At 40.5% G+C, this 27,616-nt stretch overlaps 1 protein-coding gene across 2 annotated transcripts in view; it reads right to left on the bottom strand.

Annotated features, from left to right (window-relative positions):
- Positions 1-27,616, bottom strand: part of Csmd1 (CUB and Sushi multiple domains 1) — a 1,600,162-nt gene that overhangs the window by 115,473 nt on the left and 1,457,073 nt on the right. For both annotated transcript variants that reach the window (XM_039094737.2, NM_001037327.2), the window contains exons 38-41: positions 22,743-22,861; positions 18,571-18,640; positions 13,294-13,410; positions 8,374-8,583 (exon numbers count right to left, since the gene is read on the bottom strand). In XM_039094737.2, coding sequence (XP_038950665.1) covers positions 8,374-8,583; positions 13,294-13,410; positions 18,571-18,640; positions 22,743-22,861 — 516 coding nt within the window. The remainder of the gene's footprint in view (positions 1-8,373; positions 8,584-13,293; positions 13,411-18,570; positions 18,641-22,742; positions 22,862-27,616) is intronic.

Raw genomic sequence — 27,616 nt, 5'->3', positions numbered from 1 at the left:
CAGAAGTATCACTCACTAAATAAGGTCATGGATTGTAGATACCCCTAGTAAACATCACACACACACACTGCATTTTATTAACTTTGTTGTAAAGCTTGCTGGATAATTTAAGAACTATAATTGGGTTTTCTTTAGGGATGGATGAAGCTGGGGCTGAAGGCAGCAGCCATTTCTACCCACATAATCAGCCTCTGTGACAGGTCTGAATTGGGGAATTAAAGTGGCCTTTCAGCCTGAAACTCACGATTCTATGCCAATAGCTGCAGGCTATTATAATAGTTGGAAAAAAGAGATTTTTCTTTTCCTAATAGCATCTATGCTACAGCAGGTGGCCCAATGTAATTTCTCAGTCAAGCACACACATAAGCTAGCCAGTTATCCAAGTTGGCTATTCCTGGAGACTGGCTGGCTGGCATACTCCATCATTAACCAGGGATACCATCTTGGCTCTCTTGCCTTATGCAAATCCCATTGGTTATGTGACTTCTAGTCCCAGTGTCTACTGATGATGTCAGTCACATTTCTACTAAAATTACTACCGAATCCAGTCCTTGGACTGTCTGAGGTCTTAGCTATCCTGGGTATCTTTAACCAAATTGCTTCCCAGAGCCTGGATCACAATGGTATCTCATGTTTTGGTTCATCCAAGAGTAAATGGACAACTTTCATGCCATACAATATTTTTTTTTCTATTGGCCCTAAACACCTTTCTTCCAGGAGTGACAAAAGAGGGGTGAATGAAGATGACAGAAATGGTCCTTTTTTCTTTCAGAAGAGCCATAGTGAGAAAAATGGCAAATATGAATGCTCGGTCCTCTTCTCTAAGATTCAGATCTAGAGATTAGAGACTCCCTACTTTGATGGACTTCTCCTAGCACAATAAAGAATGTTCTGGAGAAGATGGAACTGACTCAGTCATTTGTTGCTTACAGTTGGAAGCATTCTTACTCAAAGTCACTCTTCAGCCAAGAGAAGAACACACAGTTAGGTGAAAGGAAAGCAGGGAGGTCCTGCCAAGGGTTTCCCATGGAACTCCAAGTTGTTCAGGGCAACATAGTTGGGGAAAAGGATTGTGTTTCAGAAGTATGTCAGCTTCCTATAACAATGATGGCTATGTCCATAGTAACAGTTAGTGTGCTTGTATATCAGAACAAACTTCAATTAACATTGCACAGAGAAGCTAATTGGTTGCTGCAAACTATAGCTGCCCCCCTACAAAGTTAATTTACACAAAAACTCAAAAGCTTATTTCTTGTAATCATAAACAAGGTGATTTTTATATATCCCATGAAAATATGTCTACTTAGCATATATATATATGTGTATATATATATGTATATGTATACACACACACATTTGACATAGTTTTACTTCTGGTGATTGAAGTACACAAAGCTATTTTTAAGGTTTTCACAATTAGACAATTATTATTTCAAGGAGGCATTACAATACAGGAGAGAGAGGGAGAGAAAGAGAAGGAGGGACTTAATATCTTTGAAAACCATATCTAAAGGAAAAGAAGTTATTCAAAATGACAAAATTTCCTAAGTATTTTCACCATCAAAGCAGCAAGCCCTGTACCATGTAGCCTCACCCTTCATGTGAAGCCGAGACAAGAACTACTGTCCATGTCCATCCCTAGTCTTCCTGTTTTATGAGTGCCTCCTGGGACAGCCAATGGAACCAGCAGTGATGGTTCTAATGTCTATCTCATTTTCAGATTGATGCCTAGCTCAATAAAAAATAGCCACATACACTCGTCCTTCCCAATCCTTCACTTAGAAAAGGGACATAAATATTTCACATTACTAAAGCAAAGTGTCTTTTCTAAGTCATTTAACTTCAAGACAGCTCCCACCGCAAGTATCATTTTTGACCTTTAAGCAGCCAAGAATACATGACAAAGCTGAGAAATAAGACACTCACTGAAGACATCAGTGTGAATGACAAGACATGTCCTCAAGATATATGCATCTTCTTATGAGTTATTGATTGGACCCAAAGCTTATAAATCTTGTGTAGAAAATAGGGATGCTCATGTGTCTAACAAATCAATGTCAGGGTCCATTTGCCAATCTCTACACTTTATACAATGACAAACACCAGTAAACCATTACACCATCATCCCTGTTAGATATGACAGTCTATGAGAAATGAACAAGTCTGAAGTTCATGCTGTCATTCTTCATTACCTAACTGATTTTCATGCTTTCTAGTTATGAAAAATGAATTATAATAAATTATGCTCTTAGTGACATCTTTAATGTGAATATTTAAAAACCAAGTGTCAAGTAGTTAAAATATTTGCTCAGCCAACTAGATGCCTCTATGGTCGTCCTTCAAGAGTATTCACACATCCAGATTCCAGAAGGCTAAGCAGGTGACATAACTGAGCACAGCCACATGGAGTCAGAGTCTGCCCCCCACTAAAATGTCTCCCTTCATACAACTGAGCGAGAAGTAGAGTACATGTGTCAAAGATTATAATTTTGTTTTCCTATGTCTGAATTCCCATAGTTAAGTGTTTATATCACTTAAGTATGCTGAGAGTAGATGTCTAGGAGATACTTACAACAGCTAAAATTCACTGTAAACTGAACCAAAGTGTGCCCTATTGCTGGGCTCCCCAATACCTTAGCTACTATTTCTATTGTGAGGTATTTCAAATGTGAACCTGACTTTCAAAAAAGTGTTAATATGCATGCAATTAGAGGTGTCAGTTTTCACTGCCACAGGGCCTCCGCACTCTACCCTCATATCCCTTGGCTGTTTTTAAGAATATAGGTCCAGTTCTCTTACCAATATTTGTTGAGTATAGAGAATAAAGAAATATCCCCCAGTCTCAGTGTCAACCAAGGCAGAAGCAGAGCTTGCTGACTCAGAAATGACTGAAGTCTCAGAAAGGGGTCATCAGAAGACATTCCCCTGCCTCAATATCAACCAATTGGGGAATAGAGCTTTCTGTCTCAGAAATATAACTGAGATGTCAGAGATGGGTCATCAGGAGGTTTAACCTACCCCATGTCTAGTCTGACTGTGGATCTTATTCAGAGGTACAACAGCCATGCTCTGTCTTGCTAGAGGCTAATAGCAGGGAGAGGACAAACTGTGGCTGAGCCTTCATGTAATGGTCTCTCCCCAGGAGCATCAGCAGAGCCTGGATGCCAGGATGGGCTTCCTCAGGTTTCCTTTCCTTGTCCTCTCTCCAATCACATCCATAGGAACAGCTTCTCTATGATGCAAACCTAATGAAAGTTTTTTTCAAAGATTATGACCCAGGGTTTCCAAGTAGCATTTTATCTGTCACCCGTGCAGAAGAGCTCAGCCCTGTCTCTAGGAGCCTGAGCCTAGTATGGAGCTTCTGTGGACTCCGGGGTTAAACTGTTGCTCTTTCTGAAAATTTCCATGGGTGGGAGCTCTCAAACTACCTTTTTACAGAGATTGAATATCAGATATCCTACCTATTATATAATTACATTATGATTACAGTATCAAATAATAGTTATGAAGTAGTAATGAAATAATTTTATGGTTGGGGGTCACTACACCATGAGGAACTGTATTAAAGGGCCTCAGCATTAGGAAGGGTGAGAGCCACTGACTTAAATTCAGAGGACTTGTGGTCTTGTCCCTTAATTGTCCAGCTCTCTGTTTATAATTGCCATGAGAACCTCACTCCTGAACACATTACTTAAGACCTTTGAGAAACAAGTGCTCTGCTCAGACCAAAGTCAGATCAGATGGTTCTGTGAGGTGAGACTCTCATTCAAGATGGTGAGGTTCTTCCCCAAAGGGGCAAACACCATGGTGTCTATAAAGGAACTGATACACAGGCTAGACATGCAGGTAGAGGACATACGGAATCCTGATAGCTGGCCCAATGTGCACCATCCACAGGTGAAACATCTTGGGCAAAATCCCAGAAGTGTAGGAGGGAAACAACTTGCAGAGGGCTTCAAATCTCAACCACTTCACATGTAGAGTTCATTACATATAGGTACCTTCTTTAATCATGTATGTGCCATGCAAGGTTCTTAGATCCACAGACAGGTAGACCAGGCTACCTTCTGGTAATCATCCTCATCCCAGCAAAACAATCACAGCACCCAGAATCTTAAAAGACTCCATACAAATGCTGCCCAAACTGCATAGGAAGGAAGTCATACCTTTCTATGTCCTTGTCCTCTCAAAAGGGAAACTGTTAGTATTTTTAAAAGGCTTCTTTTCAACAGCACAGAGCTGCAGAAGACTTAAGCCTTTAGTCAAAAATGATTTGCATAGCAACACTTTATGGAAGAACTTTAAATATGAGGTTAAATTCTTTTTAATGATTCTTTTTTGGTAAGCAGTCCCTATACCTGTTATTTTATATTTCTGCTGGAAGGAAACTCTTAGTAAACAGTTCATGTCCTTTGTGAATTCTGATGGTCAAGTCACATTGCAGGATCTAATAAACGAGTCATCATAAAATCTGATTTTAAAAGGACTAGGCATGGTGGCACACACCTTTGATCCCAGCACCTAGGAGGCATACACATGTTTATCTCTGTAAGAACAAATCCAATGTAGTCTATGTATTGAGAGCCTGTCTCAAAGGAGGAGATTCACTGGTAAAATGGATTATTATGTGAAGGCATTCGCCGTTGTTATGACTTGTGACCTGAGCGCTAGCTCTGAGACACACATAGTGGAAGGAGAACAACGACCCCTGCAAGTTGTCCTTTGACCTCCATGTACGTGCAATAGCATATGTGCCTCCCTAACAATAAATACAAAAAGAATGTGGATTTTACAAAATGGTTTATTTATTCTAACTTTACGTGCATGAGTGTTTTGAGCGCATGCATATCTGTGCATCACAAGTGTTCAGTGTCCGAGGAGTTCAGAAGAGTGCTACTTGAACTAGAGTTACAGACAGTTGTGTGCTGCCATGTGGGTGCTTGGACATGAACCTGGGTTCTCTGCAAGACCAGCCAGTGCTCTTGAACACTCTCTCTCTCTCTCTTTCTCTCTCTCTCTCTCTCTCTCTCTCTCTCTCTCTCTTTCTCTCTCTCTCTCTCTCTCTCTCTCTCTCACACACACACACATACACACACATAGAAACACACACACAGACACACACACATACTCACACACAGAGACAGAGACACAGACACAGACACAGACACACACACACACACATACACACACACAATCTTGCCAGAAGCCAGAGATTTCAGTAGTGTTTAAACCAAAGCCTTTGTTTCTGCCCTTGGGTAGAGGTCAGATATGCTAGAATGGAGGTCTGGGTTTGCCTTTTTAAAATGAATATCCTTTCCTAGAAGCTACGTGTGAGGGTATGACAGAAAACTCTAGTCTAGATATTATTGGCTTCCAGTAAACACCTTTAGAATTGGATTCTGGTCAAAAGAATCAATTCTCCTTCTGGCTCTATGTCTGGAAATACTACATTCTGATTTGCTCCCAAGATAAAGCAGTATGTTCCACTGTCTTCCCCAATAGCCATGAAACTAAACTCATAAGAGTCAATTTATCTGGGCCGATTAGTTACTGATGAAGAGAAAAACTCCTCAGAAAGGTTGGTTCACATAGACCTATGCTAAGGAGATGATGGAAATAATTATTTACTTAATGAGGTGATGTACCCATTCTGAGAAGTCCCTCCTTTGGTGATATTACTGATGGACCCACTTCTAGCTACATCTGAAAAACTGGTCTTCTTCTTTTCTGAGTTACTCAAAGCATGGGCTTTTTCTTTTTAAATGTTCTTCTCTTTCACAACCTGGGTCTGCTTTGACTGGTACTATGAATGTTCTCATTTTATCTTTGAGGCTACTCTCAGATTACCATGTGGTTGATTTAAAGATGATAGCTTTCCTCTCTCTTTTTCCCTCTTCCTGGCAGTGCTTGCTCTTTGCCTGCTCAGTTGTTTCTGTTTTAAACATCAATACAATTATCACTGAACTTCCTTCAGAGTCCCTTTCACAATTATTATTAAGAGTGAGAATCGGTAGCAATGCATATCCTAGTAAGAGCACCAGTGGAAGGGGAAGCCCTGGGTCCTGCTAAGACTGAACCCCCAGTGAACTAGACTGGTGGGGGGAGGGCGGCAATGGGGGGAGGGTTGGGAGGGGACCACCCATAAGGAAGGGGAGGGGGGAGGGGGATGTTTGCCCGGATACCGGGAAAGGGAATAACACTTGAAATGTATATAAGAAATACTCAAGTTAATAAAAAATATATATATATATATATAAAAAAAAGAGTGAGAATCTAAACAGGGAACTAGAATTTTCCCTACAAACTGATCCTTTACCAAAGTCCAAAAAGGAACACAGTATGAAACCAAATGCTGTCAAGATACGACAGACAACATCTACGTTAGCACCTGCACTGGCAGGATTGGAGAGACAGGCTGTATTGTCTGCAATGAGTAGAGACTAAAATAGACTTCATTTAATGAGCAGTCAAGAGCATAAAACCAAACCTAATAAAGAAGAACCCCACATAGCAGAGACTTCCCTAAAGTGCACAGGCAGTAGAATACATGTCCTTTAGTACTGGGGAGGAAACATTACCAAGTCCAGTATTCACATGCCACATTGGGAACCAGCATGAACCAGGTACTACTCAAACATGGGGCAGCTATGGAATGGTCACCACTCTCCCACACTATTCCTTCTGGTACAATCTTTATTAAACCTGTGCACAGGCGATTGATTCTAGAGTTTGAGAAGACCCAGGGTATCTGTTGGCTTAGTCTAGTTCTCATGCAGTACAAAATAAAACAGAACAAAACAATACAAAAAAAAAAATAAAAACTAACCAAAATTTCAAACACTTAAAGTAAGACACTTTTCCACTGGCACGCCAGTTCTTAATCTTGGAGTCACTCATGGGTCCCAGGCTCATCCAACAGCCATGACAAGGAACTACTGACAAGTCCTTCCCAAAGGACTCTTAGGGTACCAGCAAAGCATATCTTTATACTTGGTCACCCAGGAGCTGTGAACTTGAGTCCTGCTGGCAATAGCACTAATGCCCTCTACACATGGGAAAGATTTAAGTGAAATCCACCTCATTCTAAGAAAGTCAACCATAGCTGGGTGATAGACACAGCTCTTCCATGATCTGAGTTCTACAAGAATCCCTAAAGGAGAGGGTAAAGGATATCTCCCTCTTTTTTTCCTGACCAGATTCCTCTTTTCAGAGACCCCAATTCTGAAAGTCTGTGTTAATATTTTATATACCAATGTAAGGAACACCACCAGATAGCCAACCTTAAATGCCAGTGTGACATTGTGATAAAATGTCAAAGCCCTGTTTCTGAGGACTGTTTATAAAACAAAAGGGAAACAAATGATTGAACCATGAGCATTTTCAACTTCATCTGATTTAACAATATTTGGAGGAAGGCCAGCAAAATGACTTCAGGTATAATAAAAACGCTGAGCTTTCTGACAATTGAAAGGTGATTTGGGATAAACTGAGGGGAACTTTTCTCAGGGATTTTGTGTTTGGATGAATGAGAGAAGAGAATGCTGTGCTTCCAAACTGCTTCTTTTTTCCTGAGTGTGGTGGTTTGAATAAGGATCTCCCCCATGGTTTCATAAATTTGAGTATTTAGTCACCAGGGAGTAGAACTGTTTGAAAGGATTATAAGGACCAGGAAGTGTGGCCTTGTTGGAATAGATATGGCATTATTAGAGGAAGTGTGTTACTGGGGGTGGATTTTGAGGCTCCAAAAGCCCATGCCAGGTCCAGTCATGCTCTTTCTTCCTCCTGCCTGTGGACCAGGATGTAGAGCTATTTCTCTAGTGCCATGTCTGCCTCTGTGTTACCATGCTTTGTGCCATGATGACAATGGACAAAACCTCTGAAACTGAAAGAAAGCCCCAACTAAATGCCTTCTTTATAAGAATTTCCTTGGCAATGTCTCTTTACAGCAATATAACAGGGACTAAGACATTAATATACCTTGCAAGGTTCAAACAGAGTGGAGGGCATGATGCTGAGCAGAGAGAAGGCACAAATGCCTGGGGCTTCCTATGTTACCTTTGATATTGGTGGACTGTTCTGCGCTAGTCCATGTCCTAAAGGGCTATAAGGGATAACTGATGAAAGAGAAGGCCTTGTGACTGGAGTTGTATGATGACAAGGCTAAGAGCAGGGTCAGCACAAGGTCTTTATGTGGCTTATCACTTCTCTGTGTTCTTAGCCCCATGTTTCAGGACACTAAAGATTTCACCACAAGTCAGAGTCCAACTTACTTTGGGAACAGATTTGGCTGCATGAGGCTTTAACCAATCAGGGAGTTCTAGGATTAAACACATTATAAGAAGCATCTGTAATTCTCTTCATTTTGTTGCTTACCTTGGTAACTGAGTTTAAATCCTTGTCGGTTCTGTGAGTGGTCACTATAGAAGCGGATGAGGGTTTCATGTGTGGTGCTCAGCAGTGACGCAGGCAGGTCAGGGCCACTGAACTGTCCCATCATTGGACTACTGTGGTAAGGGCCATTCTGGATCTCCAGGTAGTCATGGTTGGCTTCAGTTGAGAAATTCAGAAATTGGATATGTGCGCCTATGAGAAAATATGCAATCTTCAGAAAGTTCATGATAATGTATCCAAAATCATGGATGAATAGAGGGAATATCACTTTGTTTCTGAAAGAAAAGGGAATGTGGTAGAGGAAATGCTGTATCTTTGAAGACATACCTTAGATTAACTCTCTGTGATGTTTGTCTGCACAATGCATATCCATAAGTCAATTTCTGCTATGCATAAGTACTGCTAGCACCATATTACAGAGAAGGACAGACATCATTCTTAGAATGGCACCTTCACTCCATCAATTATTATAACAAAAACACAAGATTCTCCTCATACATGGCATGTTAATCATGGTTTTATCAGAAGAGAAACTCAAACTTAAAATAAAACCTAACCTATGAACATTAGTAATAAAATAAGAGAAAATTTTCTTTAATGTCCTTTCCCCCTTCCCATAATATGGTTCTAGAGATCAAACCCAGGGTGTCCTAGATATTAGACCAATACTTGATTTTCATGGTAAAGATTTTTTATGTTGAAAAGTTAAATCCGGTGCTTACATGAGCTATTCTAACTAAGGTTAGATACAAAGGAAATGGCAAATCTCCAAGGAAGAGGCTCATAAAAAGTCAGGTAAGGGAAGGGCTTTGAATGGGAGGTAAGGAAGGAGTTGTGGATAATAAAGAAATAAAGAATTCTATAAATTTAATGTCTTTCAAAGAAAACTTGCAGGAAGGACACACATCAAACTATTGTCCTTCTAGTTAACTTAGCATAGGCCAACTACCCTGCCAGAATTCTCTTTGCCAACTTCTTTTGAAATCACTGAGTCAATGCTTCATGTCATCTCAATTTTATTGGCGAGCGCAGAGGTTCAGCAGCATCAGTTATGTCCAGTGTCCCAGAAGGAAGGTTGCAGTGAGCCAGTTCAGATTAACAATGTCCTTGCTTCCTGCCGATTATCATGATGCAAGCTAGAGCAGAGCCAACCATTGCCCAATGCCTCAAGTGCATTCTGCTACTTCTTGGAGAAAATGAGTTTGTGTTAAACATGTTGAACTTGGCTCAATGAAGGAAGAGTGAGAGAAACTGCCTTGTGTGAAATTTTAGAAAGAGGCCAAGGGGACAAAAGTTAGAAGGGAAAGAAATATCTTCAATTAGTAAGCCAAACTTTGGATTTTTTTTTTTTTTTATTAAGTGTGGACTTCGTCTTCTATTATCTTGGCAGATACACAACTTTCTCATTGGGAGGCTGGTAAGGGATGTCCAATCTGTTGTTCTGGGATAAAACAATTGAGAAGAAATTCAAAGACCGCAGCCACATCAAGGGCCAACTATATGGAAGATGGCCAACTTCAAAACAGCAGAGGGTGGAGAAAAGGTGGCTCTTCACTCGCAAGGAATTAAGCTTGAAAAGTGGAATGGCAATTATAACATTGTGAGCAAAATTACCATTTTAAGAGGGATAAAATATCCGGCTCTATATCACACTACCTAATACCTATCAGCAAATGAAACCAAGCTTGGCTCTAATCTGTCTTAAAGTGGGATTGTATCATTATCTAATTTCTAACAAACCCCCTCCAGTTTGACATTACAAAGCTCAACTGAAGGGATTAGAACAAATACAGTCTAGTCATCCTTTTATTATCTCATAGAATATTCTAAAACTTTATGGATATAGCAAGAGAGCCAATCTAAGAGTGTATCTCTGCCGAAATTTACACAGCACTCTTTCATCTGGCTGCAGTTAGGCTTTGAAGATCAAGTGCAAGTACAGAGTCCACTGCATGAAGGATTTGCTTTCTGACTTTGACACAGCTTTAAATAGTAATGTGACCCCAACTTTGGAGCAGAGCACTCATTTTTAGCTGACAGAAGTTATGAGTGTTAACTTCTCTTCCCTGTGTGTAGCAAACATTATAAAGGACCTTTTATACTTTGCTTTCTATATCAGATGGCCCATTTTATAATTTAGGATATCATTTTCTGACATTATACAGTAGCTGTACATAAGGAAAGGGATTATAAAAACAAAACAAACAAAATACAAAAGAATATCTAGGTGACATTTCTCTTAACTGCATCTTTTCACATAATCAGGAAATGAGACCCAGAGATTTTAAGTAGATTCTACTTTACCAAAGCAGAACACACAGCAGCATGAATCATTGCAAAGGGAGAAAATTAGTCCTCAAATGTGGGGGAGATCACTGCTGAGACAGAGAACATTTAAATGGTTGTTGATGCCTAGTATAGGCCAGACATGAAAGGTACAAAAGGGAAAAGTCATAATTCTATATAATACACAATTCTAACCTGAGAGTTTCTTACGGGTTTATAAAATCATCTTGAAGAACAGCAAAGACAAGAAGTTTCAATGAAGAAATTATGGGTATGAAAGGGCACTCCAGGAACCCATGATTATTGAATGAAAATTCTAGTGTTAGCAGGGAGCTACCTACCTATATGTTCTTGGCTTAAGGAGGCCGCTGAGGTCTAATGGGCCATGGTTTTAGGATGCATACCAGAACTAGATGGGAAGTTGGCACTGTGGCAAACCCTTGCATATTTTATCTTCAGGACATAGGGACATCAGGCTGTGACTGAACTAAAAACTTCCTTCTTGCTGACTAGCTTTCACAGTACTGGAGAGTACCATGTGAGTTGTTGGGGGAGAACAGTCACTAACTGTCCTGTTAGACTATGAGCCTGCATTCTATAGTAGGAATATGACAGTCAAGGTAGACCTTCTCGTTCCATCGTGGCCCAACTGTCATGGATATCAATTGTTTTCCAATTGGATCGAAGGCCTATTCCATAGAAGGGAATTTAGATCTGGTACTGTGAATAAGGCCTAAGAAGTCATACCCTTCGGTATAGCAGCAACTGCTACTGTTGTGTTAAATGGATGTGATTTGTCTGTCAAGCTGCCTTCTAATCATTTGTGTTTGTACACAAATAATACTATTGCTGTTAGTTTCAATTATTCATGGAAGGGAACTTTTTTTTTTTAATAAAAGATGTCACCTGGTCAAACTCCTGAACTAAATGGCTATTGATGTGATATAGCCGCCTAATAATCAGGCATCTAAATCATCCAATCATCCAATCCCAAGACACCCAGAAAAGAACAAGAAGATATAAAACAGAGAGGAAGGGGTACAGTGTTGTTCTCTGAATTAAAAATACACTTTCCTCTATGGAGGTGCAAGACTATTTAAGACTCTTGAAGTAAATGAAATTTATAAGGCTCTAGAAGTCCACAAAACTCAGACATCTCAGGAAGTTCCTGAAATTACAAGATTCACACCGACTCTTCACAAGCTTATATATAAGTAGTAAGAACTTCTGTAGAAAGGAGGGCTCTGAGTTTCCAAGCTCTCTGTAACTTGTGTAAAGAACTCCAAGAATTGTTGTCCATTTTATGCTGGGACTTTTTGAGACATAGTTTCTTTTGAGACATCTACACATCTCTAAGTAACCCCTCAATCTTATTCCTATACGTGATCCCAACAACTCATTGATTCACTAAGGTGGACTTGGGTAAAACAGTTTCTTTGACTTGCTATTGGTGCCTTATCTACAGTGAAATAAAGTGAGATGTCTTCCAACGAAAAGCCACTTAACTCCTTGAGACCTTTGTTCTTCTCCCTGGCCTTTGTCATTTGACTTATTTATGACCTTGAAAAAGTCCTCGATCAAGACTCCACATGCTGGCTCTCTTGGACGACCCACCCAGCCCTCCTCTTACCTTTCTCGCTAATCAAATGCTAGCTGACAACAACTTCTGTCATGTGCCTGCTCAAGTCAGGCAGGGCCTTCATCCCACTGCATAGCCACAGTGTTCTCTAACGAGCAAGTTGGCCAGTTATGTCTTCTCTAGAACTGTCTCGCTCTATAATGCTATCATAGTCACAGTTCTTCAAGGAAAATGCTTTGAAATCTCTATGACCTTTCTGGACAATGGTTTATGTACAGCTATTGGTCATTCCTCCTCTATATACTAAGTGTTTGATATCTTCTAGGTGCCCAGTTACTACCACTTGGGATTTCCATTGAGTCCCTCCCTAGGTGCACATACAGTGTGGCTGTCGAAGAAAGAGAGCAGCTGGAGGCCAGATGAGGGTTTACAGTGAGAAGGAAGGCACAAGGTGAGGTAAGGCTGACGGGGGGGGAGAATAAGAGACTTATTCTTTGACAAATTTCATGTGCTTTGGAAGTCAGGGCAAAACAAGATTCTAGTGTTTATAACAACACCACAAATTTTGTAAACAGACACCCCAAAAGTCTGAAAGTTAATAGCTAAATACATCTTAAAATTTCATAAACCAATAACCAACATATTATATGACTAAAAAGCTAATAAGATGCTATATATCCAAACTTATGTGTTATATAGCATTTAGTATGTGTCACGACATGAAGAAAGTCCTAAAAACTGCAACCAAAAGTCACCACTCCCGAATCTCAGAGACAGATGAGACTAGGCGGAGATGTAAATGAGGAGACTGATAACTTATGGATGCCCTGTCACGGCATCATTCAGCTAGTTAAATTTTCCTTGAAGAGAACCACATGGTTGAATGAATTTTTAAGGTTTCTGCTCTGCTCTCAATGTTCTTCTGTTAAAGCTCTCCTTAAATCTGAAATCTACTTCCAATTAAACACACAGATCAATGTTTCACCACAATCACTCACGGTGACCATGCCAGGTGGAATGACTCCTGACCCACTCACCATAGCCAATGGGCAGGGATATCTTCCAGGTGCAGTCCAGGTTGTTGGGGTATGACCCTGGGAAGCCTGGGCTCAGGATCACTCCACTCATGCTGGTCAGTGTCCCACCACAGGTGGCTGTTAAAAAGACCACAGGAAACATGTAGAGCTTTGTGCTTAGCAAGAATACCTAATTTAACCCAGCTTAATGGGCCACACTGTTGAAGAGACAACTCAAGGACCTGGGGTAGTATCTAGCAACAGCCTGTCATGTAGGGCATCGGTGCTAGTTATCCAGGGGTCCGACTTCCCTCCTCACTGTGGGATATTTGAGAATCATGATCCTTCTTGACTTGCCTTCTGGCAGTATAGCCTCTTAGCAAAGGCCAGCTGATTTAACAGTGCATTTAAAATAGGCATCAGGTTGACTTTGGCTTTACAGCTCCCATTTGTGGTAGTATTGTTACCTATCTATGAACTATTCATTTACACTCCTACTGTATGTAAACGAATGCTCCTACTGTATGTAAACTGATGAGTGCCATCCCCAAAGCCCCACAGCAGTCATAAAGGCTGGGGGTTCAGATGGCCCTCATCTGACAGATGGAAGAAATAAAGCCAATGAGACTAAATAATTGTTCTGAAGAGTCACAACTGGGATAGACCCTTTGTTCTCCAGTGTGCTTCAGTTCTGTCTGGTTTTAGGGCCCCAGTGTCCTTAGCGGCTTTAGTCCTTGGAGTATCTTTAAATGGAGAATATAGCTTTCTGCAACCCCTTATTCCATAAAATTCCACATCATGAGATAGTAAGTCTTTATCAAAATTGTGCATATGCTGTGCTACTGTGTCTAATATTTGCCAATAAAGAAACAGGGCAGATTTTATAACAATATAACATCTGTTTGCATTAGCCACAGGGCTGATTCACCGGAACCCCTTGGGTTTGATCATTAATGACCAAATAAAGAGACAATTTCTAAGCACCCAGCTGTTTTCAGAAGCCTCTACCAGAAAGCATGCACAGTAGTTTTTTTTTTAATTTTCAAATTATTTTCAATCATCAAGGTTTGATAAACACCAAAGGCCAATTTCATGTGAGAAAATATTTACAAGGCAATCATTGTGACTGTGGTTAGTTGCTTAAGACAGGCCATTGAAACTTGAGTTTCAACATTCTCCATGTTCAAGAACTAACTTTATATCTTCTAATGATATGATTCTAGACACCAGCTCAGAAAACATCAGCACGTCTGTAACTTAGAGAGCGGCATAGCAGGGAGCTGTCAGTGGGTGAGACTCATGTGTAAAGTGTACACTCCGCTTACACGTCATTCCTGGGCCTGCACTGGACTAAAAACATGCCAGGATGGGGATAAACCAAAGCATATCTCAACACAGGACCCTCTAGCCGCAAGGAAGGTTGATATGAGGGAGGACATAACCAGAAATTGGGAAATAGCCACAAAGACAGGAGGATGAATATCCAGTGATAGCAATGTTTCTATGAAGCCCTTTCTGATTTTGAGTGTGACCAAAATAAAGCAATGTCATAAAGTATGGGCATCTGTTATTGAACCTCAATCCATCAGAAGAAGATTGACATGGCCGTCATTAACAAGACCTAGCCAAGCAGGAATGACAAGTGCCATCCTCAGAGTTCTTATCCATCCTGGACACAGGACAGGGACAGTGTGTTGCATCTCAATTGTAGGGCTGTCATAAAGGTGAAGGCAGGTACAGGATAGAATGAGGCCTGTCATTGGATGAGAAGGAATGATGGGTGGAGAAAAATTTGAGGGAAGAGGAGGAGACTGGAACAGAAGGAGATGGGAGATTGAAGGAGAGAGGAGAGAAGCCGAGGAGAAAACATGGAGGCTGACGTTAAGATTCCCCTCTGTGTGTTTACAGGTTGTTTTGAATATTCTTAAGGGATGGATACGTAGAGGGCCTTGTATGTTTAGGTGGGCAATTATATCTTATCAACTGGATCAGAGGTTCTTGTGTTGTGTGTTCTTTCATGTAGTGATTTAAGAGTAAGAGAGTGCACGGTGGCTAGAGGCACTGGGCCGCCATGGAATTGGGATGTGTGTTTCTGGCAAGATATCTACCAGATATCTTGGGACACTGTGATGCCAGATCTAGAGGGGATAAAAGACAGCCTTTTAATATAATTTTACAACAACATCCCATGAGCATCTAAATACTAGGCACAGGATAACTTCCTGGTGATGTGAGAACTACCAGCACAGTTCGGCCTTGTACTTATAAAAAAATCTAGCTGACTGATATCAAACCAGAACTCCCTAAGGATGTGAGCCCCATGTACCTTACTTTGTTGTATTCAGGGAATCCCATTGCCAGTGAGCCACTAAAAAAGTAATTATGCATATGAGTATTTTGGCTGGACATATGTCTGTGTGCAGTGTATGTACTTGAAATGTATGGTAGAGGCCAGAAGTGGGTGCTAAGAACTGAACTCAGGTCCTTTCAATGAGCAGCCAGTGCTCTTGACCACTGAGCCATCTCTCCAGTTCCAGGCTTACTCTGTTCCATAATGGCCAGGCTGAAGCTACTTCTAAGACATGGTTTCTTAGACACCATTGCCCCAACCAGCTCCTGCTTATCTTTTCTCGTGCTGTCATCTAATGCTCAGCAAGCAGGCTGTGTGGGGAGCCATCAACAGATTCTGTGCTTCAAAATGATGCTTGATCCTTGATACATGACTTCAGGGACTTTGCATTTTTCTAAATATATACATATATATATGTATATATATGTATATATGTAAATTTATATATATATAAAATTTTGTGCAGATTCCTCATGCTCCAGCACAAATAGATGCATTTTTATTCTAAGTCACACGTCACACACTGTTGAAAACCCCACAATGCAAAAGTCTGCAGTTCTGCCAGCCCCTGTATGAACTTTAATTCTGCTTGGGGCCCTGGCAAGCTGCCTGTCCCTCCAGGACTTTATGTGATATTAAGAACAGTCAGCATTACTTAAGCTCTGAGAACAGAGCTGGGTCTTCAATGAGTTCTAGAAAGTGGCTTATGTACCTTGACTCCATTAGTTCAGTGGTTATAAAGGATTAGTACACGGTGTTTCCAGGAAACCAGTGAGTTAAACATTATCTCTCTACTGATTCCTACCTTCCTTGGCTCAGATAAACCTGGAGCTAACAGTTACAAACTGCTTTGATTTCTTCATGGCTCATTACTGTTGTGTGGGAGTTCTGACACTGGGGAATTTCTCTGTATGCCTTGCCCCAAACTATAGAAGTTGATATAACTTCAGTATTTGCTAATACATATAAAAATCATCATTAAAGTACATGTAAAAGTCATATATCTTGCTAATCTAAGTTAGTTATTCAAATTCAAACAAAACATTTTCTTATGAAGCACAGAGCAAACATAATAGCTCTCATCTGAATATGTCTGCTAGGAGTCTGTTCCACTTCAGAGTTGAAAGAATCAAAATCACTCTCCGTGGAAAATGGTAGCTTACAAGAAGATGGGTGATCTATGTAAAGAAGGCTCCTTGACATCCTTCTGCTGCTTCTTACAGACCAAGGCTGGGATACAAACCTCCATTTAACACAAGGAGGTTTTTGTGTGGAAGGCATGTTAATAGAGAAACTTATGTATGTGTGTCACAATAAAATACCGTCCTCTGCGGAAGAGCGCGCCCTTGAAGGAGAACACAATGGTGACTACAGACGGGAGTTATTTTTCAGTTCAAGGACGCTGTAGAGCATTGAGTTTTGTTTGTTCTCCACATTTGGGGCCATACATTAGCCTCCGTATGGAGTCTCATTTGCCAGTTAAACTGAATATTTCTCAAACGCATTGCATAGCTAAGACTTGTTTGAGAAGCAGGGATATAGCATGCTAATGAAACACACAACACTCATCATCTTGTTGACTTTGGGGGACCAACATGGTGTACCACCATCGTCCTCGACAACATGAATCCTGAAACAGAGACCAGCCCAGAGGATATGTCACAGCATTTAAAGCTGTTCAATCCATGGACACAGATAGCCCTTTCTCCTTAACGCAGTCTCAGATAATATGGGTTGTCTGAGTGGGGTACTGGCGTCAGAGATTTGAGTGTGACAACAGCTGAGGCCATTGTGGAAAGACCTTACAGACTCAGGAAGTGTCAGCGAGCTTTTGCCATAGCAAGCCAGGATCTTACAGAGCCACTGATATAGCTCTCATTCTAGATAGGCAGTCTGATGAACATGGTGATGACTCAGACACAACTGTTGTCAAAGTTCCCTGGGTTGTCGGAGGATAACGTAATGATGCAAATGATACTAAAACCTCACAAAAAACCCAGCTAGCCCAGGCACAAGGGGCAGAAGCTAAGGCGGGAATCTGATAGGTAATGCTAATGTTTACCCCCAAACTCAAGAGCAGCCGGCTCCCCTTATACTGTCTGGCTGCAATGTATGGAAAATTCAAAAGTCATGCTTAAAAACTGCATTATAAACACCTCAAGAACATTTTACGTAAGGATAGATTTAGTGCTGCTGGGTTTGTTGTTGACCATAGTCTCGGTCATACCAGCTGCCCAGTGAACTAGAAGAGGTAGGGGCAATTAGAAAAGTGAGCAGGTTTTAGGGCAAAGACCGGAGGAAAAGAAAGTAGACACTGGGTCAGCATGCTATGCAGGTCAGAGGTGTAACCTACATGCTGGACAAGCTGGTCCTATGGCTCTGGTGCGGGGCTAGCTATCCTGCTGTTTGCACCGGGATGCTTTGAGCCTCAGGCATAGCTTCCCCAACAACCCCACTCAACAGGCAGTGCTTCTCCTGTGCTAATAAGGGTGTCTACATAGCTGTCACTGGACCCTTCAGTGTGGAATACAAACAGAGGGGTTTCTGGAGAGCCAATGACTTGCTTGTAATTCTGAGCTTTGCTTCAGCAAACGCGCCTTTCCTGAGGCTAACAGCATGTTCAGAAAAGCCGTCCAGCCTGTCAGTGCTGTTCCTATCTTCCTTCATAAATTAATAAATTGGGATTTTGACATGGACTTTCAAATTGTTTGGCGCCTTGAGCTGGGGGTCCCGGAGCTTCTCTGTGTAGCCTGATCCGTAGCCCCTCCAAGAGCTGAACTACTGAATTCCACAGGGAGGAGGAGCTCGTTGTATGCCTATGACAGTGCTTGTGCCTGTATGAATGGGCTCTCTTATAATGTGTGCTTTGAGTGGGAGATGGAAGGGCATTCATCAAAGCAAGCTGGCTGGATGACGGCCACTCAGCAAGCCTGTTCGAGTGTACTTACCAATGCACAGAGGGGAAGGATAGTTCCAGCGACGTACAGTTCCCGGCATACAAGAAATGTGTGAGCGGCCCTGTCGAAAAATCAAACCATGAAGCGTGTTTATTACAGCAGAGTATTTAGGAATGAAATGTGTAGGAATATCTAACCTTCTTTGTCTCTTTAAAAACTGTGAATCCAACTCTTGTAAACGAGTCTCATTTGGAAATGTCAATTAACACTGACAAGATCCCTTTTACTAACAAAATCTTGACTACCTAAAAAGGCAGCATTTTGGCTAATTTTTCATCATGCCAAGGGGGACAAACATAATCAGACAAAGTATGACTCATTTCCCAAGCAGCAGCTATGCCTCAGTATTTGGCTGGAGAGTTGGGGTGATTGGGGACAAATAGTAGGGGCCAGGAGGATAATGTACTAGAATTTGTTGCTAGCCCATTTTGGGGTAACTTTCCTGACTATGCAGAAGCCACAAATTCATCCTTACTCAAACCTTTGCAGTGTAACAGACAGGTAGTTCAGTATGCCCTGCCTTGTGGGAGGCAGCTTCTTGTCTGTAGTGAAATCAGTCCTTACAACTCAGGGTCTTGTGATCCTCAAAACAGAGCGCTGTGCAAAACTTGGTCTTCTAAAGGCCAAGCAGCAGTGGAGAGAGATTTGTGGGGATGTACTATGCTGAACTCTCGCTTAAGAGAAAGCTTTGGATCAGTGGTTTTCAACCTTCCTCAAACCATGACCCGTTAATACAGTTCTTCATGGTATGGTGACTCCCAACCACAAAATTTTTCTTGTTGACTCTTCATACTTGTAATTTCTCTACTGTTATGAATCCTAATATAAATATCTGATAAGTGGATGGTCATAGGGGACTCGTGTGAAAGGGTCATTTAACCCCAAAGGGTCATGGCCCAGAGGTTGAGAACAAGTGCTCCTCAAGCATCCTTCAGTGACATTCTGCTTTAGTTTTCCCTTCCTCTCATTGCCTCTGTCTATTCTTCTCATTATACATTTTCTCTACTACCTAAAAGTGGCATTAAGCAGACTTGGGGAAAACTATACACATGGGACTCAGGAATCCTAAATTTCCACGTATGGCCAGGCCTGAGCTGATTATTCTGTTTAAATTCTTATTGGAATTTTAAAAATAGTTCTCAAGGAAATATATGTTTGTTTCTTAGCTTTGTTCATCAAATGTAAGCTAAGCTCCTGTCTTTACTGTAATGCTTGGGTTTGAGTCAAGGTTTTGCTCTGCTGCCCCTGCTAACCTCAAACTCAAATCCCCTTACCTTGGTCTTCCAAAGTGTTAGGACTAAAAGCATGTGCCAGCACATCCAGTTGAAAGTATGTGTTTTTCAAGAAGACAATCTGATGCCAAAGTATATGTGTTTATGTATCCTGTGGCCCATTAAATTGTATTTAATAAATTTCTTCCTGAATTATGGTTAAGCATAAAGTGCAAAAGCCTTTAAAGATATTTATTGAAGACTGCCAGTAAAATGGTCATTTGTCACAAATCAGAGTATATTCTGCTATGGACAGTACCATAAACAATTTGGATGAGTGATTTCAAATAAAATTTGTGTAATAGATCAAATACAAAATGGGATCCTGAAGATTTTATTTTCAAGGTTTTATCCTAAGAGGAATTTTAGGATTTAAGAGCATGAAAGCACAACTATGTTGGCTGGGTCTTCAGATATTCAGGATTTATTAGCAGCCCATGGTGCTAGCACAAAGGTGTATGGCCATTATTCTCTCTCTGTATCATCTATGTTTTTTTGAGAACTGCATTATGAACAGTGATCTGCAGGACAGTGTATGTTTTATGTGTGAAGGGTAATTAGTATGTTATTAGTGTGGTAATTAGTAGGTAATTAGTATGTTAGTGAAGTCATGTTGGCAATAAAATCTACTAAGCATCCATTTCTGTTCTTGGGGATATTAACATTGCCCAAGTTCTAGGCTCAATGATGTTCATAGTAAAGACAGTGTCTTGGCTTACATTTGAAGAACAGATCTAAGAAGCAATCTCATAAGACTTCATTGGCTACTACATTGGCTAGTATGTACAGGAAGAGCATCAATCCCATGTTTAGGAAATCCTTATTTGAAAGAGGATTTATTCTCCAAGGTCTTAAACTATCACCAAGAAAGAAAGCTAACTGAAGCTGCAAGATCATTTTCTCAACAAACACCCATTCAGAGCCTGCCCCACATGTGGCCCATTCATATACAGCCACCAAACTAGATAAGATGGATGAAACAAAGAAGTGCAGGCCGACAGGAACCGGATGTAGAACTCTCCTGAGAGACACAGCCAGAATACAGCAAATACATAGGCAAATGCCAGCAGCAAACCACTGAACTGAGAACGGGACCCCCGTTGCAGGATTCAGAGAAAGGACTGGAAGAGCTTGAAGGGGCTCGAGACCCCATATGTACAACAATGCCAAGCAACCAGAGCTTCCAGGGACTAAGCCACTACCTAAAGACTATACATGGACTGACCCTGGACTCTGACCTCATAGGTAGCAATGAATAGCCTAGTAAGAGCACCAGTGGAAGGGGAAGCCCTTGGTCCTGCCAAGACTGAATCCCCAGTGAATGTGATTGTTGGGGGGAGGGTGTTAATGGGGGGAGGATGGGGAGGGGAAACCATATAAAAGGGAAGGGGGATGTTGTCCTGGGAACCAGGAAGGGCAATAACAATTGAAATGTAAATAAGAAATACTCAAGTTAATAAAGATAAAAAAACAACAGAGGAGACAGTGCTGAGATGGGGATGTCATGGGCAAAAGGCAGACTGCATTGATGAAGCCTTAGTCAGTTATAACAAAAATCAATGAGAACAGGCCAAACAAAAAGCAAATGGAAGTGTTCCAATGTTCCTTTGCATGTGGAACTCATGATCTAGGACAGAGGATTCTCTGTATTGTAATAAGTACAAGTACAATACTTGTCTTAAGAACCACCTTGGTTGGTCTTCCCATGCCTGGTTAAGCATGCATTTCTATCATAGAGCTGCAGAATGCTGTGGAGAAACTCAAATTCTACAACCCACTGCATACAGAGTTCATATGGTTAATGCTCTACCAGGCAAGATCTAAAGGCTGTGAGCTATAGTCTGGCCTTCATGAAAGTGATACATGTAATTACTTGTTTATATAACAATAACATTTCTTTATAATGATAAAATCTATATGTTCCATGTACTGAAGCATGTGGCAGATTTAATAGACATTTCCTCCAATCATAGAACTCATAGGTCATGCCACAGGGTCTGTGGGGACTGATGTAAGGTCTTATATCATGACCTAGCCTTCACTCAGTGCTGTACTCTGGTACTCAGTGTAGTTCTTTATCCCATATATGTGGAGAGACTACTTTTATTCAGTGTCATTATTCCATTGCATAGTATCTCACCACTTGATTCTTACTCAAGCTGTTCAGTGAAGTTAGGGGCAGAGCATAGCCCAGAGATAGCATTTAAGAAGACATCACATTAAAATCCTATTACAAACCTGTGAGAAATTGCTCTGAGACATGAATTTCATGAAGAATACACACATGAGTATGGTCAGCACTGACTACTGCTGTTTGTAGCACATGGTTAGAACAGGAAACAGTTAACGGAAACAGCATTCATGTTGCTGTTCATGCATCTATAGTGTGTGCATGGAGATGTCTACATGATTTTGTTAAACAACTGTAAAAACGTAGCAAGAGTCTCCAGCATTTCTTGAAGAAAACATTGAATGTTTCATTTTGGGGGAATGACTGAGGTATCAAGTGGCAATTCACTGAAGGGAGTCATGGGCAATGCAAATGAGCCACAGTACAATGCTGGACAGCATCTCCCATCCCTAGGAGGCTTCTAGATCCTCGGATACCTCCTTGGTCCTTGGTTTTTCTCTGCGTGACTAAGGAAAGAGCAGACAATTTTGAAATAAAATAATCATTAAGAAAATAAAACGGGGCAGTTTGCTGAGGTGCTCCAGCAGGTAAAAGGTGATTCCTTTGGTGACGTTTTGACAATGTCCATGGAGAGCTCACGTGCAGACCAAGGGCAACAAGGCAAACTGACTGCACAAACATGACTTAGAGCACAAATATCGGGTATGAACACTGTCAATGGCCATGCTGAGCCTCCCTCACAGTCCCAGAAGGATGCCTACCTGCAAGGTGTACCCAGGCTCGCACTGGAAGGACAGCACATCGTTCACCATATAGCGGTCTCCTATCTTGATGCCGTTGCTCGGGAGAGCAGGTTCCTGGCACGCAGCCAGACCCACCGCTAGAAGGACACAAAGACAGATGCTGGGAATCAGGAGACGTCAGCAACCCTCCTATTATCAGTAGAGAGAGCTTTGCTTCCCATTGCTTCCTACAGAAGCAAACGAAGTTTTCATCCTTCCTCTTGCTGTTTGACCAAAAGGCTTTAAATAACATTAGATCAGAGTTGCAAGCTAATTCTTATGCAGTACCCCAATTCATTTCCATCACGGATAGATTGTCATTAGATAAACATTTGTCAGTTCCACATTTAGCATAATGAACCCAATTTTAATACTGGCACAACCAAACAACTGTTTCCTGCTGCAGGAAAACTCTGGAATTGTGTTCTCTTATCCTTCTTTCTTGGGCATTTTGAAAACTTTACAAGTCTGTCAATGTAGAAATTGCTTTTCTCTAGGAAAAGACACATGAGAACAAATTCATTCTCCTCTTTCACTGTTCCCTATCCTCATCAACAAGAATCTCATAGCTGGTTTAGTCTTAGATTAACAGGACCAATATTTATGTAAAGTGTTGTATCCTGGTCCTTTTCTTAGATTGTAACTCCCTCCATTTAAGGAACTTAAAAATTGCAATAGAAGTTTATCATATACTATTGAAGTCCAGACCAAAATATCAGGATAATTAACTCAAAGTCGCCATATCTTTCTGTAAAGAGAAAATACACAAGAATTGTCTTCCATAGAATAAAATGTACTTTTTTTATTGAGTTTTTAAGATGGGTACATTCATAATGATAGATCATATGGAACATAGACAATGGTAATTGTGTGAGTTTAAGTAACACTCTACTTTTATAGTCAAAACATGACTGAGTATAAAGGCTGGCTTTCTTTCTTCCAGTGTTCCAAGAAAGAGAAGGCCTTCTCTAGGTGAGACTGGTGCTATTTCATGTAATGCTGTATTTTTACTCTTGCTCTGAAACTTGACCTGAATATATCATGTAACATATAAAGGAGGCTTGGATGGTGATGGTGCTAGTTATTTCAGAGGTCGATAGTCTTGGTCCAGTAGGGTCATCCCCCATTGAGCATCCCTGAATTGAGAGAGCACCATCTGTCTTCCCTCCTGCAGAGCTATCGACATTGTGCCAGCTGTATTGCATCATCCCTTAGGACTTCACACATACTAATTAATACATAAGCAATAACAAAGCAAGGATGAGCTTGAATGTCAGCAGCAGTAGCAACAGGTGCCTGGCTCCACCTGGGGCTCACTCACGTGAGCACTGTGTCTGGTTCCTCAACTCTAGACATGGATGTTTTAAAAAGTACAGATGCTATCAAAGGAGGTGCTGGATGTGCTTAGTATAGCCACAGATAAGATAGTCTTTTTGTTGATCCTCAGGAGAGCCTTTGAGATGATGACCAATCGAAAACCTAGGAGAAGTCTTTGGCTGGTCTAGCTGCACTGGTAGGTGGTACAGCTTCTACAAGATACCAGAGACTTTTCTCTATTCAGTGAATTTGAAGCTACAAGCCATGCCTCCTAGACCATCCAGAGATCTGTGACTTTCTCTTTTCCTTATCCTGAGAGGAGGACAGAGTTGAAGAGCCATTTCTTCCTAGTGGGTGGAGTTGCCCATCTTAGTCCCTGCTTCTAAATTTGGGCTCATACATGGGCTTGTTGACTCGCTTCACATCACAGAACACAGCTATCCCATATGACAGAAATGACTCTAAGTTAAGTCATAAATTTTTCTTAAGTTGAAATAGATTTCTCCCTAAATAGCTGTTTTTAAAGTATGAAGCACAATTTGCAATAACCAGCAATATGTTGTATTTCTAACACAGATTTTCAACCCATTTAAGGCTTTTCGTAGAAAATAAAACTACTAATCATAAAATGAATAATCACACAAGAGATCACAACTGCATTTAGAACCCACGTTCTAAAGATTAGCTAGACCATCATGGATTCATGCAGCTTTACTTTTGAAATTTCACTCAAAAATATAATAAAATACCACAGATAAATACATAATTAAAGATTGGAATACTAGGAAGTAAATTTATGATGATTTTACTACAGCGTTGTTTTGGAATAATTTATGTTTTCAAAAGTCAGGGCTAAGAACAAAGTTTTCAATAACACAGAATACTCCAAATGAAATAGAAAAATTTGCCGTGGTTAAATTGGTAAAGATATATTGATATTAAAATGATAATGAGTAATATCAGACCTCAATAGCTGAGTTGCCTCCCTTTCTGCATGCTGTATGTTTTTCCTTTTAATATAGTTTTATTATACATTGATTTATATGCAGCTATTGTATATTATTTGGCTTTGATTTTATCTTTTCTTAAATTGAATACTGAAATATAATTCATCCTCTAGAAAAAGGTAGAATTGACATCTATCAGCACAGGAAATAAACCTTTGTTTCTAATTAGTATCAAAACACAGAAGCATCATTATTTCAGTCAGGGCAAACTGTGGTGCGACTGAGACATTCCACAGAGATCATGATGCTGGCAGAAAGAAGCACCACCATGCTTTTCCTACATCTTAGTATCCCTGTATAGTTGTATATATTAGAAACTAAGAATGCAAACTCCTGGTGTATGTAAGGATGGTTATCAGCACTCTCATTTACCTGGCTATTTGTTTTTAAAGATATAACTAATAATCAAACTATGAAATAAAAGTGGTATGAGAAGGATCAGGCAAGGTGGCATTCAGCAATGAGTCTAAGCCAAACCTGAGAATATCGGTTTATATCAGGCTAGTAAGGATGCCTTTTACCTTGCTCATTGAGAGGGGAGACTAATAGTTGATTAGACTATATCTCAGGTTAAGCCTTGAGTGGCTACATCACAGGAGTGATGGAAAGACATAGAGCTGTCTGAGTTACTCAGCTAGATATACTGATGTCTAGAAACACCATAAACACAGAAAGGACAATCTAAAAACTAGTTAAGCTGGACACAGTTTTAGAACATGCCTGTAAGCCCAGCACTCAGGAGGATGAAGAAAAGTTATTGAATGTTTGACGTCATCAGAATGTATAATGATACATTGTCTCAAAAATAGATTAGTAATTAAATATTCATTATTTTATTAACGATATTTTAAATGTAACAGATTATTATGAAAATTTTGATCAACATTTTGGGGGCAGCAACATCTAGGAAGAAGAGACTAGAAAGATATTTGCAAAATTTTTGGAAGAATTTCTATCCTTATCTAATGGTGGCATATTTAACGAATGACATCATACATGATGATGTGCAACACCTGATGAAGAATTTCATTTAAAGGTGGTCCATGAACAGTCAGCTTCCTTCATCTCCTTGGAGACAAGGAGAGGAGGGTTCTCAAAACTCTGAAGAATATGTAGCCACTTGTGTTGGAGTGGCTAACACATTATAATGTTTTATAATTTATTATCCATGAATGTATTTTCTGTCCACTCTGATGTTAAGATGTGGACTTTTAAAATGCACTGATACATTAAATATCAATGTGATTTAGAATGTAGAAAGGAACTTTTTTAATTCCCATGAATCTAGCCTGTAGAAGCAAAGACCATGAAACAAAGCCATTAAAACGATAAATGGGCTAATTTGACCAAAAGTTGAGTTTAATGGCTTGACCTACTGCTGATCATAAAATGTGAATGCTGTGAACCAGAGGTGAGCAGATAGCCCATCCGGCCTTCCGAGTACACTGTGGCTGTTCTTCAAAACCCAGCAGAAAAATTCACAGTGAGTTCGCTTGAATCTCAGAAGTGAAAATTATAGACAGCACATGCCAGACACATGCTTTGAAATCAAACACATACCCATAGACTAACCAGGAGCTCTGTAGAACTTACAAACTCAGATGACGTCAAAGGACTTTTCTCAACTGGGAATTGCTCTCATGGCTACTGGCATAGCTTGTATTCTTTACAACTCATGAGCATGTTACTCTGCCTGAAGAGCTCAAAACTACAATAAACCTAATAAGCAAAAAGGAGGGAAGTAGGATGTAGATCCAAGTGGAGAGACTTGAATTGGAGTATTTGGCAGAGGGAAGACAAAGTGCAATCTTCTAGCTTTATCCTATTGGGATGAAACCCTCAGACCAAAAGCAGCTTAAGGGGATCAAGGGATCTATCTATTTGGCTTACAATTCCAGGTTGTAGTTTATCATTGAGGGACATCAGGGCAGGAAATAAAAGAGGAACTTGAAGCAGAAGCTATGGAGGAGTGTGGCTTGCAGATTCACATGTGCTTATGCTCAACTAGCTTTCTCATAGGTGACCCCATGACCACCTGCCTGGGGAATGGTACTGCCCAAAGTGGACTAGGACAGCCAACACCAATTGATAATCAAGACAATCCTCATGGACATATCCACAGGATAATTGGATCTGGGTAATTCTTCAACAGTCGTTCTTCTCAGATAAGTGTAGGCCAGTGGTTCTCAATCTTTCTAATGCTGAATCCTCAGCATTAGCATAGTTCCTCATGCTGTGGTGACTCTGACCATAAACATTTTTGTTGTTCCCTTATAACTTTAATCTTGCTACTGTTATGAATTATAATGTAAATATCTGATATGTACATGGTCTTAGGGGACACCCATGAAAAGGTTGCTCTACACAAAATGGGTTGTGACCTACTGGTTGAGAATCACTGCTCTAGGGTATGTAAAGTTGACAATTCAAGCTAATTAGGACATAAACACACCCTTATGCATGCAGACACCAATTCAATACAGTGGTTTGTCATCATTACACTATGTGGACAGAAAAGACAATCTTTTA

The sequence above is a fragment of the Rattus norvegicus genome, chromosome 16, assembly GCF_036323735.1.
Source record: "Rattus norvegicus strain BN/NHsdMcwi chromosome 16, GRCr8, whole genome shotgun sequence".
NCBI classification, from domain to species: Eukaryota; Metazoa; Chordata; class Mammalia; order Rodentia; family Muridae; genus Rattus; species Rattus norvegicus.
Note: the sequence above shows the minus strand (reverse complement) of the source record. Positions and strands in the feature narration are given on the sequence as shown.